Genomic DNA, 17273 nt, shown 5'->3' on the forward strand with positions numbered 1-17273 from the left:
ACTTCAAAATGTCTCCCGAAGTAGTAAGTTGTCCGTACTTTTGCCCTCTCTTTTATGAGAACTGTAAGTTCAGAGTCGGGAAGTATGCAATTTACTTGTATGTGTATGATATGATGATAGTTATTTATCAAATAAATATAAATTTGATATGGCATGCACATTGTATATACTGCATGCTGTAGAAGTTTGTAATTCTGAACAAAGCCTATTTATTTTCTTCCTTTGGAACAGGTGCTTCCAAACCAACTCAAAATGACAAATCCTCAGCCGGAGCCGGAGATGCAGGCGAGCAATACCAGATCGGAGATCGCGTCTGGGTTAATGGCAACAAACCCGGCGTCGTTCAGTTTTTAGGAGAGACTCAGTTTGCTCCGGGCCAATGGGCTGGCATCGTGCTTGATGAACCAATCGGGAAAAATGACGGTTCGGTGTCGGGTGTGCGCTATTTTGAGTGCGAAGCATTAAAGGGTATTTTCACACGCCCCTCGAAGCTTTCACGCACCGAAGGTGAGGCGGATGACACGACGACGGCCCCTCCGTCTCGTGCCGGGTCACCCACTCCCTCTAATGCGTCAGTGTCTGCTTCAGCCAAGAAACCAGCCTCACCCACTAAAACAACTGCACCTGCCTCAGATCTGGTGCGGTCCAAAAGTGAATCGGTGTCAAATCTGTCGGAGTCTGGTTCGGTCAAGAAAGGTGATCGGGAGCTGAAGATCAATGATCGAGTTCTGGTGAGTGTGTTGTGATGAGCGTTATTGTGTGTCAAATTAGGATAATTCAAGATGGTCAGACACAGTCAATGCTTTATTGGATTCTCCATAATAGTGACTGTGAATTGTTGTGTATTACAATTAGAGCCCGACCGATAAAGGATTTTGAAGGCCGATACAAATATTTTTGGGTTTTAAAATCCGATATATCGGCCGATATTTTTTATTTTTATGAAATATTGTTGGATTTCACACACGTGTAAAAGGAAAGCTAACTTTTCTGCACAAGATACGTTTGATACTTTTTCTCTATGTCTAAATGTTCACTCCTCACAAGTATAACTTACATTTTACAATACAGGGACTGTAACTAGAGATATGCTAGTTAGAAATACAGTAATCATTACTTTATTTAGGCAGAAAAAGTTCATTGTGGTTTCCAAGCTCATTAATGTTAACGTTAGCGGTCTTCCACTGATGATGGTGGCATTAGCTAGCTTTGTGGTTAGCTAGTCTATGATGAGCCATAATTTAGCAATGGATAACGTCAAACTGCAAATTGTAAAATATACATTTTCAATATAACAGGCCAAGGAGAGATGATTAAAGCGTGTTTCGTCCGTTTTTATTTTATTTTTTAAATATTAATTTATCGGCCATTATAACTGCCGATACCGATATTTTGGAAAATGCCTAATATCGGCCGATATATCGGTCTGGCTCTAATTACAATGATTGATGTATTTGGGATGAGGAATGTAAGTTCTGAAATCAGATTTCCTGATAATTTACTCGCCCTCACGGCATCCAATATGTCGATGTCTTTCCTCTTTAAAGGGATACTCCACCCAAAAATGAAAATTGTCATTATTCACTCACCTTCAAGTTGTTGCAAACCTGTATGAGTTTCTTTCTTCCACTGAACACAAAGGAAGATGTTTTGAAGAACGATTGGAACCAAACAGTTGTGGAGCACCATTGACTTCCATAGTAGAAAAAAAAAATACTATGGAAGTCAATGGTGCCAAACATCTGTCCTTTGTGTTCAGCGGAAGATAGATACTCATACAGGTTTGCAACAACATGAGGGTGAGTAAATGATGCCAGAATTTTCATTTTTGGGTGGAGTATCCCTTTAAGATGAAAAGAAATTGAAGTTTTAGGAAAACATTCCAGGATTTTTCTCCATATAGTGGACTTCAACAGAGATCAACGTGTTGAAGGTCCAAATTGCAGTTTCAGTGCAGCTTCAAAGGGCTCTACACCAGTGTTTCCCAACCTTTTTTCTGTCACGACACACTTTTGATATGTAAAAATGACATTTAATATTTAAAGTAGACTGTACTTGCATTTAATGTGAAACTTGAGCTTGTTTTGATGAACACAAATATGATATCCTGGCTGGAGTTGATGACAACGACACACTGGAGCTCTTGGTCAACTGCTCTTAATCTTTCTCTTTTTTTGTTCTTAAAGGATTAGTTCACTTTTAAAAAACCTTTTGCTGATAATTTACTCACCCCCATGTCATCCAAGATGTCCACGTCTTTCTTTCTTCAGTCGGTGAGCATTTGTGCTTATAAAACTTAAACTTTTTTATTTATTTTTTTAAATGAGCGACTGTTCGCTAGATAAGACCCTTATTCATCGTCTGGTGTCGTTTAAAGCCCTTTGAAGCTGCACTGAAAGTGTCTTTTGGACCTTGAACCGTTTGGTTCCCATTGAAGTCCATTATATGGAGAAAATCTTGGAATGTTTTCATCAAAAACCTTAATTTCTTTTCCACTGAAGAAAAAAAGCCATGGATATCTTGGATGACATGGGGGTGAGTAAATTATCAGCAAAAGTTTTTTTATAAGTGAGCTACTCCTTTAATGTAAGTCAGACTAGAAAACCTCACATAGGTGAGTTATGGAAAACGATTGTATTGTCTGCGACGATTGGATACTCTTTGGCCGCAGTCAACCAGAAACTGTCCAAAGACAGGTCACTGATTGTAATTTTTAAACCACGGTCCTGTGTCATTTCGGCAAGTTGCTCTTGTTGCTGCAATGACTCCATTTGCGTTGTCCGTTGCAGCTGAGCTAAATGGGTCAAAGGCTTCAGATGAAGTTGAGGGAAAATAATAAGAGAATTTTTCTTCAAGAATTTTTAGATGCTTGGAAATTACAGTGTTTACACTGTCAGTGAAATGTAACCCAATTCCGATTTTTTGCTCATGTGTGACACAGATCGGATGTGCTCTATGACTGTGTCAACAGGAAAAAACGCATGCATTTGAATATTTCGAGATCGGTTTCAGGCCTTTCAGTTCATATGTGGAAATAAATTAGATAAATCAGATATGTGCCAATGCGACTGTCATGTAAACAGGCAGATCGGATTTTCTGAGGTATAAGGACCGTGGGTAAAACCTCTGCGTGACAGGGGCAGTTGTTACACAACATATAAGGTGTTTAAACAAAATGCAGTGCGTATCCTAGCTAGCGGGCAAGAACGGTACACACAATAGGTCAATATTCACCGTTAACTAAACGCTTTTCACCTGCCTTACAGCTACCAGACACTCCGACTGATGCATATGATCAGATATACAGTTAAACATGCATCCCACATTTACTTCTACTCTTATCTAGTCTACCTATTTACCATCTTACTTTATATTTTTACGCAATTTTAATCCAGAGCGCGAGTCTTGACACCTACGAAGTGTCGCGCTTGCCTCATCTCTCACTGTTTAAATCTACCAGACACTCAATTTGATGCACGTGTGCAAACCAAGCGTGCCGCACAAGCCCTCAAAAGTGAAGCCAAAACGTCTCGATCGCCCCCCTTGTGGCCGGTTCTAGTATAGGTCATAAACCCCGCCTCCCCATGTTATTCAGTGGGACGTGAGACCAACTAAACTATTAAATTACACTTCACATATCCTTTTTCCAAAGATAGTTTCTGTCATTTACTGTAGTTTCGATCACGTTGATGTCATTTCAAGTGTTTGTTTTTAAAATAAGTTTGTTTTTAGTTAGTTCTCTCCTCACATGAGGTGGCGAATAGACGGCTTTTCAAAGGTCTAGTTTTTATAAAGTTGACAATCCGCACTGCACTGTCCAACACATCCGACAGCTCCTTTGGTAATGTCTTGGCAACAAAAAAACCGGTCATAGATGCTGCTCCATCGGTACACACACTTACAGTTTTCCTGTTTTAGTCCTGGCAGTGCATCGTGTAATGTTTTCAAAATCTCATGATATAAAAGAAAAAGCTGCACAGCCGTTTAACTTAGTTTTTGCTAGGCTGGTAGTAGGGTTGTGCCGATAGACGATAGTATCGTGTATCGACGATAGTCTGACATATCGCCGATGGCAGATGCCTTTGACGATATCAATACGATAATTGTCTCGTTTTACCATAATGTATTAAATTATTATTATTATTAGGCCTATTATTATTATTATTATTATTATAAAGCTAGTATTGTTATTAAATTAATATTAGGAACTACAATTAATTTGCCTTGCCTAAATTTACAACGACATCACCTCATAACAATTGCAACAACACACGCACTAATGAGGACTCCTCTAAGAGAATGTTTTTAAAACAGACTAAAAAACATCCCAATTTCACATAAAACATCAAAATTTAATTGCAAGGTGATCCATTCACAAATTATCAAGTGTGCTCGTTTTAACAGACGCAAAATTCAATTTCCTACAGATCCAAGATGAAAACGGCATCGTTGTTCGTCAGTATTTGTTTCCGTAACACATTAACAAAACGTTTAATGACACTAACACTAAAAACAATACAATTACTAAATAGTATTAATAATAATATCACTAAAATAGTATTATAGTTACCGTTATCATAAACGTCTCTGAGGGAACGCGGCGTTAATGCAGATGCCGAAAGCAGTCCGTTTTTACTTTCACTTTCAGAGATTGAGCGCGTTTACATGCGACGACGTTCTTAACCTGATTATGTTGAATAAACTTGACAATGCATGTGGTCATGTAAACGTTTCCTTTATCAGAGTCAAGTCATAAGTATAAGTATAAACCGATCGACTCAGCTAGACGTTTGGCCCTTGCTCTTGTTTCTTAATTTCTCCTCATTTAAAACACATTAACCCGCGTAGTTCGTGCTTTCTGAAGTGCGCATGTGAAGTGCATCCAGACAGAGAGCGCACTGGTAGGGGGACACATATCGCAAACTCCGACTTTTTCTGACCCAAGAAATTATTAAAACGTGTTTTCATCTCGTGCAGAAATAGGCCCTAGTCAAAATGCTGCATGTAACGGCATGAGGATAGGCTAATGTGTCCGTAAATTTCCCGTTGACAAAAGGATTAGGATCTCTTTTTTTTACCTCACTATACCAGGAAATAACCTGATCCTATTAATAAACACTCCACCTTTGCTAGCAAAATAGAAAAAGATTCTCGTATATAAAACGAAGTAGGCTAATAAAACAAGCAAATTAATGAGTAGGCTGAATTAATCAAGTTAATAAATCAAATAAGTTAGCCCCGCCCCCTCACGATAATATCGTGTATCGCCGATCTCACAGGCTGACGATAGGACGATATGAAAATGGAGCATATCGCCCAACACTAGCTGGTAGCTTGTTCAATGTTATCGAGCCTTCTGTCGAGTTCGTTGATTATTTTGTCTTTTGCGCTTATTATATCTTTCAGTTGTTTCACCTCTTCTACAACTTGCGTTAGCTTTGTTAGCTGTTCGGTGACTTAAAGTTCCCCAGACATATGATTAAGGGACTTGTGAATTTCTTCCATATCACTTTCCATTTTCTCAGTTTTCTTAGGCGGTGCCATTTCCACAATCTCCAAAACTTCTTTGAATTTCTTATAATTTAGCAAAACTAACCGTTGTAAACTCTTAAGTTTGCAGTGTTCTCACAGAGTGCAGCCATCTTGGAACATACCCTTCCACCATTGTGGTTAAAAGTATATACATATTTAAAAAAAATTTTTTAAATAAAATGACTGTTTTATTAGATAAGGCCCCAATTCCTCGGCTGGGATCGTGTAGAGCCCTTTGAAGCTGCATTGAAACTGCAAATTGGACCTTCAACTTATTGATAATTGTAGAAGTCCACTATATGGAGAAAAATCCTGGAATGTTTTCCCCAAAAACCATAATATCATAATGTTTTTGATTGAAGAGAGTTTATGAAAAGAGTTATGATTTCAACACTAGATGAGCACCATGTTATATCCACTTAAAGTGATAGTTCACCCAAAAATGAAATAAATTCTGTCATTTACTCTCCTTGATGTTAGGTTGCTGGCTCGAAAGCTGGCGTAGTGCGTTTCTTAGGCGAAACCGATTTTGCCAAGGGTGAGTGGTGTGGAGTTGAGCTGGATGAGCCCTTGGGAAAGAACGATGGTGCTGTGGCTGGAACCAGGTACTGTGTCCGGTTTTTAAATGTTAGATTGTCTTGAAAGAACTTTAGGAGTTTTACATGGCTGGATTTGTGTGTCATCAGGTATTTCCAGTGTCAGCCCAAGTATGGCCTCTTTGCACCAGTGCACAAGGTGACCCGTATAGGCTTTCCCTCCACTACTCCAGCGAAGGCAAAGACCACTGTGAGGAAGACCACGACCACACCAGGAGGATTGAAACGCAGCCCTAGTGCCTCCTCCATCAGCTCTATGAGCTCTGTGGCCTCTTCTGCTAGTTGCAAGCCAAGCCGTACGGGACTGGTAAGTTACAAAAGCCACCTCACACGCAAACCTGTTTTTGGTTACATATTTTGCCCCTGTTAAGCATGCTAAAGCGGTGTAATTTTTTGGATACTAACAGCACCAAAATGAAATTGAAAAATTGTTTCCCAAAATGGGTTATTATTAATGGCTTCAGCTATTTTATTTTTTATTGTTTGACAAACTCAATCAATTGAGCCAGTATGGAAGTTGGTTTCCGCCACAGAATGAAAAATAAAAAAGGTAATTGTGACTTTTTGTCTCACAATTCTGACTCTTTTTCTCACAATTGTGAGTTTAGATCTTGCAATTCTGACTATTTTTCAGAATTTGCTTGATATAAAGTCAGAATTGCGAGATATAAAGTCGCAATTGTATGTTGTAAAGTCAGAATTGTGAGATATAAACTATTCTGTGGGAGAAAAAAGTTAGTCTTTTTTCCCCTTTGAATTGGCCGGATAAATCGCAATTGTGAGTTTCTCACAATTTTGAGAAAAGATGACAGAATTTCAAGATGTAAACTCGCAATTGTGAGAAAAAAAGTGAGTCTCAATTTTGTCTTTTTTTTCTCGCAATTGCGACTTTATATCTCGCAATTGCGACTATTTCACATAATTGCAACTTTATGTCTCATAATCGTGACTATTTCTCATAATTGTGACTTTATATCACATAATTGTGACTTTATTTCTCATAATTGCGACTTTATATCCCACAATTGCCACTTTCTTTCTCATAATTGCCACGTTACATCTCATAATTGCGACTTTGTTTTTCATAATTGTGACTTTATTTCTCATAATTGCGACTTTATATCTCACAATTGTGACTATTTCTCACAATTGTGACTTGTATATCACATAATTGCCACTTTATTTCTCATAATTGCGAGTTTATTTCTCATAATTGCGACTTTATTTCTCATCATTGCGACTTTATATCTCACAATTGCCACTTTATTTCTCATAATTGTGAGTTTATTTCTTATAATTGTGACTTTATGAGAAATAAAGTGGCAGTTGAGCGATATAAAGTCGCAATTATAAGAAATAAACTCGCAATTATGAGAATTAAATTGGCAATTGAGGGATATAATTGTGACTTTATATCACACAAATGCAACTTAATTTCTCACAATTCTGACTTCATGTCTCGCAATTGTGAGATCAATATTGCTATTATTATTATTTTTCATTCAGTGGCGGAAACAAGCTGCCATACAATTCAAGTCGCTTAAATGAAGCAGTTTTGATATCAAATTCATTGAACGATTTCAATATTTTAGTGTGCAGCATTTCAGGGAAGCCAACGTACGAATGGCTTGCCTTTTACCCAAATGAGACTTGTTATAAAATGCACCAGATATAAATAAGCAAGCAGAACACAGCGTTTTTGGTTTTCTCGGATCCGCATGAACATGTATACATCATTTTGATGTATGTACGCGAAAAACACAAAGGAAAACCTTTTTAATTTTTTCTTAGTCCATTTACTGTCGCGAATGAAGGTCATGCCTGAAACAATGGACATGATGTTACCGCATTACTGAGACAATATTAAATAAGCAAATGTAGGCAATACAGTATCTGATGTAGTTTTCAAGGTCTTGATTTGATCTCTCTCTGAAGTTGACAGAGACGTCCACAAGGTATGCGAGGAAGATCTCTGGCACTACGGCACTACAGGAGGCCCTGAAGGAGAAACAGCAACACATAGAGCAACTCATGGCAGAACGTGACCTAGAGAGAGCTGAGGTTGCCAAGGCAACCAGCCATGTGGGCGAAGTGGAGCAGGAGCTTACGTTACTGAGAGAAGGCCAAGAGCAGGTTAGACCCAGCGATTGCCTCTTTTTTTATTTATTTATTTGTATATTGATCAATTTATTAAATAATTAATGACGGGCCATTGAATTGTGGAAAATAATGCAAACCAGAGGTAGTAATGCAGCTATGGGGCAAAGCAGGTTGTCAATGACATTTTTATGTGCTTTATTTAAAATAGTTATTTTTAAATAAACTTTTTGTCCTTTAAACACTCTTCTATTAGAACTAGCTATTTTATTATGCATTCCATCTCAGGCCTCCAGTGCTATTTCCATTTTGAAATGTTTAAATGTAATATTTCAAAGAAACAAAAAAAAAATAAAAAATAAATCCAAATTTTGAATAAACATGAATAAAACCGAAGTAAACAGTGTAATCAATGGCTGGTTGCATAAACTGCTTAGACTGGTCTTACAAGTGAGTCATCTTAGTTCTTTCTTTAAGACCGGTCATAACTTGAAGTGAGTTGTATAAAAACATAGGTTGGGCTAATTTGCTGTTTAATCAAACTAGTTTTTAAGGCACAGTCTTAATGCAGCTGGGTCCAACTCCAACCATAGATATATCTATACATAGATTCCTCATTAGCTGCTGTTTCTGTGGGTCGTGATACGTAAGCCGTCCGCTATATTGGAACATTCAAGAGCAAGTTGACTGAGCGTCTGCAACCATGTATGGACATAGACGTTGGAACAGGGGGGGCGGGAGGGGCGGCCGCCCCCCCTCCTTCGGCCGCCCCCTAAATTCACCTAAGCACGGGCGTCAGTTTGAAATTTGCTGGGCACAGAGACACATTCGGAAGTGCTGGGTACAAACTTGTCAAACTGTGCAGCCTTTCTATTCAACCCATAAATAAATATGTCGATCCGCCAGACTTCATTTGACCGTTTTAATGGTCTAGTGGTAGCTCTTTTGCCCAAAGTGCCAGAGGTTACGGGTTCTAATCCGCCCTAGGTACAGTTTTTTTTCTCTCTCATCAAAACAGAATATGTCCATCTGTGGTTACAGTCAATATCAAGCATAGGACACATTTATTTTGTGATTTTTACCGGAATGAATAGAGTCTCCGACGTAAAGGCGATTAAAGTGTGCGTCCGAGTGAAGACTGCGTGCCACAGAGAACAGCCTACAACTGACAGCAGCGGCAACAAGCGTTCCTCTTGATTTCAAAAACAAAACATTTTAGCGCTAGATCTCTTATTTAAACGAACTAAATTAATGCTCTGCTTAACAGGATATGTTTTATTCATGTTTAAAACGTTTTATTTTCCGATATATGGTGACTCAAGCACTGATGGATCAAGGAGCGGTCCATCAGTAGAGTCACCATATCGGAAAACATTTGGAATGGGTCAGACATAGCCCACAGTAATTCTGACTTATTATGTTTTTTAAAAGAATTTAGTTTTTATAAATTGTATTTCATTTTAATCAATCGTTTTAATCAACAAGTTGACTGATAAATTCTCAGAAAATGGATTTAATACCAATATTTGCCCCCCCCTCCCCCTCACAAAATAGTTCCAACGTCCCCGTGTATGGATATCTATATCTGTATGTATGGATATCTATATCTGCAATAGACTTCAGCAGATGATTCTTCTAAACTAACACAATACAAAAAGACTAAGGCGTCAGCTAACAAGATAAAAAGTTATCACAGTAAAAGTAAAGACCAATAAAAAGTACCATATTAAAAACCTGTAGTATTGAGTTAATACATATATACAACAAACCAACACATTCTCACTTCTCACCTGTTAAAGGTTATCCCATTTCTCCGGGAATTTAAATCTCGGTGGTTTCACAACCTGAAAATGTGCATTGTCGTGGCATCATTGATTCTTACTGTGAGTCACGACGCACTGATGGCGGCGTAGGCACGGTCGGATTATTAATTATACATTTCCATGGGTCCAACAGTGCACTCTGGTAAATCTGTGCACACTGGGAATCAAAAGACCAAGTAACACCATTTTACATACAGACAGTCAGTATGACATGAGGCTAAATGGATATAGTTTAAGTTTAGCATACTTTGAAACCTAGAAGTGATTGTGAATGTCCTGTGACTGCAGAACTTATCTCTGCATGCAATTCAGAAACACAGATGGACCGTCATGCACAGATTACACGTTTTTATGCAGGCTTTTCAGAAGATGTAACTGAATTCGCCAGATTTTGTGCAGTTTGTGTAATTCAGTGCTTATTAGATATTCAAAGACTGATTTCAGTTATGTGAATGTGTATTTGCTGATGGTATATGGGGAGAAGTATTATAGCCATTGGCTTTCTGTTATTAGACAAAACTGTTATAAACTAATGAAAAGGGAAGAACGGGCACTCCTCTAATAAGTCTCACTTCCCTTTTTTTTTTACTTCTGCTTGACTCTTACTTTCTTTTTTTAATGTGTATTTGTTTTGAGAGCAATTATAAAGATCATATCTAAGTCTGTCTTTTAATCGATCGAGAATATTCTTTCATGGACGTTTAAAAAACAAAATTTCACAATAACGTTTGATAATTAGATAATTATGTATGTAAATATGACTTTTTAGTGAGGTTTTATTGATGGTTATTATGACATTTTATATTTTGTATTGTAATTCACCTGATCGGGGACTGCAGATGGAAACTAGCTTAAGCTAAATCTGGTGCAAAGCATCTTTAATTAATGGTTTTTTGCACATTGTCCCTGTTGAAATAAATAAATAAATGAAATGAAATGAAATTTATTTAGTCAATCAGCTCATTTCGTTTTTTTTCTTACAGCGATGGAAAAGATAGATGCAAGTTATACAATTAGATTAACGTAGTTGTTTTGAATTGTTCATGTAGTATGTGTTGGAGGTTGATGCCAAAATGGATCAGCTGCGAGCGCTTGTGGAGGCTGCAGACAGACAGAAGGTGGAGCTGCTCAACCAGCTGGAGGAGGAGAAGAGGTGCAGTATTATTCAATACACTTACGCAGATCTAAGCAGAACACCCCATTATATCAATTAGAATTTTGGGACTTTTTTGGGGTTTGCATACAGATGGCTTGACATTTACATTTACCTCATCATGACTTTCTGTCTTCTGTGGAAGAAAAAATATATTTTGAAGAATGTTGACAACCAAACTGTTTTGGTGACCTTTGACCTCAAACAAAAAAGACATTTTTATTTTTTATTTTTAAGATATTAGTAATTGACGACTGTATTTGTTCATTTTTGGGTTAACTATAAATTCATAAATTTAGAGGTCATAAATTTACAATCTCTGGTAACTTTATAAACGGACATTTACTATGACAGTACAAAAGTTATTTTAACCCTCAGGCGCTCTTCGGTCATTTCTGACCGAAAATTTTTCTGTTTTGAATTTCTAAAAATCACAGCTTCATCGGAATGTTACGAAACTTGCTGACTTTTATGGCATTATGTATGTGAATACAAAAAAAAATGTAGGTCGTGATCCGAGCACGCTAAGTGGTCGTAAAAAAAAAAAGTCACACTTGTGGTCTTCGGTCAAAAATGACCCCATAGGAAATGAATGGGACATTGACAAAAAAAAAAAAAAATCTGAATTTTTGTACGTGCAATCTACAAATCGGCCACAATTAAAAAAAAAAAGTACACCACAGGAAAGGGGTGACACTCTACAACATCTAGAGTGCAAAACAGACAAACCCACACACACACACACATACAAAGTTTTATACACATACACACAAATACATTTTGATTACAAAAAGAATGTTTTGAATTTTTAAAAATCACAGCTTCATCGGAATGTTACAAAATTTGGTGACTTTTATGGCATTATGTATGTGAACACACACAAAAATTGAGGTCATGATCTGAGCATGCTGAGTGGTCTTAAAAAAATAGTCACACTTGTGGTCTTTGGTCAAAAATGACCCCATAGGAAATGAATGGGAAATTGACAAACACAAATTCACAAATTTTTATTTATTTTTTTTTTTTACATTTTTTTAAACATTATTTTTTAGCTTTTGAGATTGTTTCAACTATATATTCAAATCCACAAAAAAAAAGTGTTCATAAACATCTGGGGAATTCACATGCCTCCCCATAGAGAGCTGTACATGCCATCTAGTGGTTACACCATGATTCTACGCTTTTCCTATATACTGTAACCAGATGGTGCTAATTTTCTTCAAAAAATATTTTTTTTCTGAAGGCCTAGACTCTATATTAATCTAAAATACTGCATTAATAATTTTTTGAAAAAAAGAATATATACAGTATATTTTCCATGGCAAAAATAGACCATAAATATTGCATAAATTTGAATAAATTCAATCAAATTGTCTCAAAATACTAAATTACAAAGAATAAATATTATAGAACAAAAATAAATTGCATTGGTTTTACTGGGATGGAGGAAATTTAATTTTTAGGTGTCCGGTCACTTTTGACCAGGAAGATAACAAGTGTGACTCCTGAGGGTTAAGGTGATTACTGACATCTGGTCCATTTTGCTTCGGTTATAGTTTGTATGTGTGCTCTGTGTTATTGTCCCTCATATTTGTTTGCTTATTTTTTTTTCCCCTTACCCTTCAATGAAACAAAAATCTGATAACACAACTTAGCTGAAGATGATAAAGAATTATTGTCCCAAACAGGAAGGTGGAGGACCTGCAGTTTCGGGTGGAGGAAGCTTGCATTACCAAAGGAGATTTGGAGGTATTTTAAGATTCATGATTTTTACTCTACATGTAGAGAACACAAACTTCAAAGCTGCAGGTTTGCGTGCTGTGGGAAAACAGATCAAAATTCACATTTTGAAACGTGTTCATGTCTATTATTTGTAATTTCTTTGAAAACAGAAGCCCTAGAGTATGACGTATCTTGTTCAATATCGCCCCCCCCCCCCCTCCCATTTACTCCTCGTCACATGATCCCTGAAAAAACAAATTATCACTTTCAGTTTCAACAAAAAAAAAATATTAAGTGTCAAACAGTTTTCAACATTGACAATAATAAGAACCATTATTAATAATTGAACAGCAAATCAGCATATAACAATAATTTCTGAAGGATCATGTGACGCTGAAGACTGAAGTAAAATTCAGTTTTAACATCAGGAATAAATTACATTTTCAAAGAGATTCAAATAGACAAAAGTTATTTTAATTTGTAAAAGTATTTCACACTTACTCTTTTTAGTTATTTCAATTGCTGTATTTTTGATCAAATACTGTAAATACAGCCTTGGTGACTTTCAAAAACAAAAGTAGTAGTTGTGTATGTGTCATGTGAGCGAATGTACAGCCAACTACACCACATGACTGACAGTAGCTGCTTAGTTTAGACCCTGATTTGGATTTTAAGCCACATTAAGACGAGTCCACTTTACCATAACCAGAAAGTTCTTGAATTTGACTTGTATTGTGATGATAAAGTGCTTTGTCCCAAGTTAACTTATACATGCATTTAAACATTTAGTCTTACACTTAAGCACCACATTTCTATGTTTCAATTTAAATTCTGTCCATTTTCTACAATTTGTTGGTTTCAGTCATGAAAGTGTACCTGTTAAAATGTAGGTGTCTAAAATGATGCTTCTTAAGTGATAGTTCACCCAAAAAATGACAATGCTCATCCTCATGTCGTTCCAAACCCGTGAGACTTTCGTTCATCTTTGGATCACAAATGAAGATCTTTTTAATGAAAGATGAGATGCATAAGCTGTCAATGGAGGGACCGAAAGCTCTCAGATTTCATTAAAAAGATCGTACGGGTTTGGAACGACATGAGGGTGAATTAACCCTTTAAATTGTTCTGATGGACCGCTAAATATATAACCAAGCACTCGCCTCATCTGCAGTTTTGTCATGTGTGGTTTATTTATAACAAATGTCATGCGGATGATACCCAACATACTAAATGAAGTGAATAGCTAAACTGTCATCAAAATAGCAAAAAAGATCTGGTCTTGTTTTCTCTTGTCCGGTTTGAAATGTGTTTCCAGCCTTCATTATCATTCATTTGAGTTGTTTTCATGTCATGACCTACTTATTCAAAAATAGCTTTTGGACTTTTCATTCATTCAAGAAACCTTTGGCAAATGATTTTAATCAAAAAACAAACCAACATGCAAATCTACAACCTAGGCAATGACTTTTAGTGCAGATGCTTTACATACTTGATCAAATTCCTCACCTTTATCTGTTCTTGAGTCCCTTAAAATCAGGAGTGTGACAAGTGTAGACAAGTGTAAATTGTATAGGGTTAGTTATTGTATAGTAGTTTTTTTTTTTTTTATATATAACATCAAAGCCAGGGGCCAGTTGCATAAACCATTATGTTAAAGACCATGTCTTAAAATTTAGTATGACCTACTAGCATTTAGTCTTACTTTTCAGTATCAAATTAGGCCAGTTTTTATGTAAAAAAGTTTGACTAACTTGTAAGACTAGTCTAAGCTCTGGTCATCCAAAAAAAAAAAAAATTGTACAGTGCATTCAAAAAGTATTCATGCCCGTCCTATTTTTCCGCTTGGCTGTATCCTTTTTCTCTGGATCATCTTTAAGATCTACGTTTATGCATTTGGCTGCTTTTATCATTTTATAGATTGGGAATTGAACATGTGCTAGCATCATGCTCTACTGTTTGAGCTGCAAGAAAGCCAAAGATGTTTCTAACACCTTGATTGGTGTCCACCTGAGGCAAATTTCAATTGATTGGCCATGATTTGGAAACAAACACCTGTCTATACTGTAAGGTACCAAAGCCATGAGGTCAAAGGAACCGCATGGAGAGAACATCGCGGGATGGTTCACTTTGAAATTAATTTTTGATATGTTTTAGCTTATCTCAAGGGCATCCAAGATGTAGGTGTCTTGTTTCCGCAGTATTTTCAATTTTGATATTTTGAGGTCAAACCATTCTTGCCTGTCAGTCATATAATGGAGGTCTATGGTCACCACCGCAAAGAGCATGCACAGAGAAGTTCAAATTAAACATGATTTAATGACTCGTAAATGTAAGTACACATTGATGGCCGAGCGGTTTGTGTGAGAAAACGAACAGTATTTATATAGTTTTTACCTCTTGTAACCACAGCCACGTCCAAGTGATCTGAAGGCCGGGTGCTTCGGTCTTCGCAAGCGCTGGAAGTGATCTCTCGTGAGTTTGCGAAAAAAAAAAATCAATGTTTTCTGTTGATATATTGAAATCGTCTTCCATTGTGATTTCCTGTTTATCTAAATATGTTTAGATCTTCACTGTGAAGGGTAACACTTCCAAAATCTCTGTGTAAACAAGTGGCGAGAGATCACTTCAGAGCACTTTGACATGGCTGTTGTTACACAATACTGTTCGTTTTCTCACACAAACCGCTCGTTACGTGTCTCAGGCCATCAATGTGTACTTACATTCACGAGTCATTAAATCATGTTTAATTTGGACTTCTCTGTGCATGCTCTTTGAGGTGGTGACCATAGACCTCCATTATATGACTGACAAGAACGGTTTGACCTAAAAACATCAAAATTTAATATACTGCGGAAACAAAGACACCCACATCTTGGATGCCCTTGAGGTAAGCTAAAACATGCCAAAAATGAATTTCAAAGTGAACTATCCCTTTAACGATTGAGTTGTCTCGTGTGATTTGTTTCCCGCTTCAAAGGTTCTGTTAAGGGAACATATTGAGCATCGATGCTCCCTGGTTTTCACGGTGCATTGTGCGACTATTTAGGGAGCGAACGTTTCAGTGCACAAAGATTTTGCGATTACGTTTAAGGAGTTTGGCTGACTCCTTGATCGGTTGCACCCTTTTACTGACTGAGACAGATCTGACATGCAATTATTTGTTATATTTAACGAATAATGCACATTACCCTTCACCTAACAAGCAAACTGTGTAGAGTTTCTGTAAACGACTCCCAAAACTAAATGGAGAAGCAGGCCTCATCAAGAAGAATCATCAAGATAAGAAGGAATTATGACTCCACTTTGAAAGAGAGGTGAACCCTTTCAAATTCTATCTATAAAATCACTTGATGTATAAACATGCATCCAGTTTTCCTTTCTCATGATTGTCATTTTACTCATTTGAAGGGGTTATTCAGAATTGCACACTGTAGTTAACCAAGATCACATGTATAGGATGTTGGGTATCTATGAACTGCAATTTTAATTCATTTACATTACATTTGGTTAACTCTGTAACATGTTAGTATTGTAAGAATCTTAATAGTTTCTTCTCTTAACACCCAATCCAATTTCATATGCAAACACCCTGCTAGAAGACAAAGGATCGTAAAATTCCTCTCCAAAAATACGACTCCTTATTGGCTCGCTGACCTCTTGTGGTCGCCGATCACAAGGGGGATTCTGGGAAATTCTGATGTGAAGATGATGCTGAGCTAGAAGTCTTTTAAGGACCCCTAAGTTTGTGCCACATTCATCAGAGATTTTGGTTCTCTCTCTCATCAAGACAACTTCAGCAAAGATCAGCTGGAGCCTCATCAAATTGCATCAGATTCAAAAGAGTGAGACATGCAAGTATCAAACTTAGTCTCATTATTTGATATATCAAGTATCCCCTACTCCTTTGAATGAAGGGTGTGTTAGAACTAAGAAACTGATGGTTTGCTCAAGGCTGTCGATCTGCTGAATTTGTGATAACTAAACTGTATGCATGAATGTGTGTGAGTGTTGGATTAGTTTAAGTGTGTACATTGTCACACCTAAGGTTGTTTGTGGTTCATGCTCATATAACTAATCATGCAGATTTTGGTTCTTTCCCATACCCCGGAAATGAACATTGAACATCATACGGTTTATTAGACAAACAGGTTAGTTGATTTGTGGTATTAATTCTCTATATCAAGTTAATTCTTATTGCTGGTCTTAATATTTCTATTTAATCATATCTTGGTGTATAATTAATTAATCCTATTCACTTTTGGGTTAATAGAGTGCCGAAGTGCTGACGTCACTTTGTAGGACAACTCGGAAGCAATGCATTTTCCCCATAGACTTTTGGAAAATCGCAAA

General features: G+C 36.9%; 1 protein-coding gene across 3 annotated transcripts in view; it reads left to right on the top strand.

Moving 5' to 3' along the window:
* clip1a (CAP-GLY domain containing linker protein 1a) overlaps nt 1-17273 on the top strand; it is a 56191-nt gene that overhangs the window by 6679 nt on the left and 32239 nt on the right. For all 3 annotated transcript variants that reach the window (XM_039661801.2, XM_039661802.2, XM_039661803.2), the window contains exons 3-8: nt 232-731; nt 6013-6137; nt 6219-6435; nt 8064-8261; nt 11098-11201; nt 12890-12950. In XM_039661801.2, coding sequence (XP_039517735.2) covers nt 232-731; nt 6013-6137; nt 6219-6435; nt 8064-8261; nt 11098-11201; nt 12890-12950 — 1205 coding nt within the window. The remainder of the gene's footprint in view (nt 1-231; nt 732-6012; nt 6138-6218; nt 6436-8063; nt 8262-11097; nt 11202-12889; nt 12951-17273) is intronic.

The sequence above is a fragment of the Pimephales promelas genome, chromosome 4 (assembly GCF_988280905.1).
Source record: "Pimephales promelas chromosome 4, fPimPro1.hap1.1, whole genome shotgun sequence".
NCBI classification, from domain to species: domain Eukaryota; kingdom Metazoa; phylum Chordata; class Actinopteri; order Cypriniformes; family Leuciscidae; genus Pimephales; species Pimephales promelas.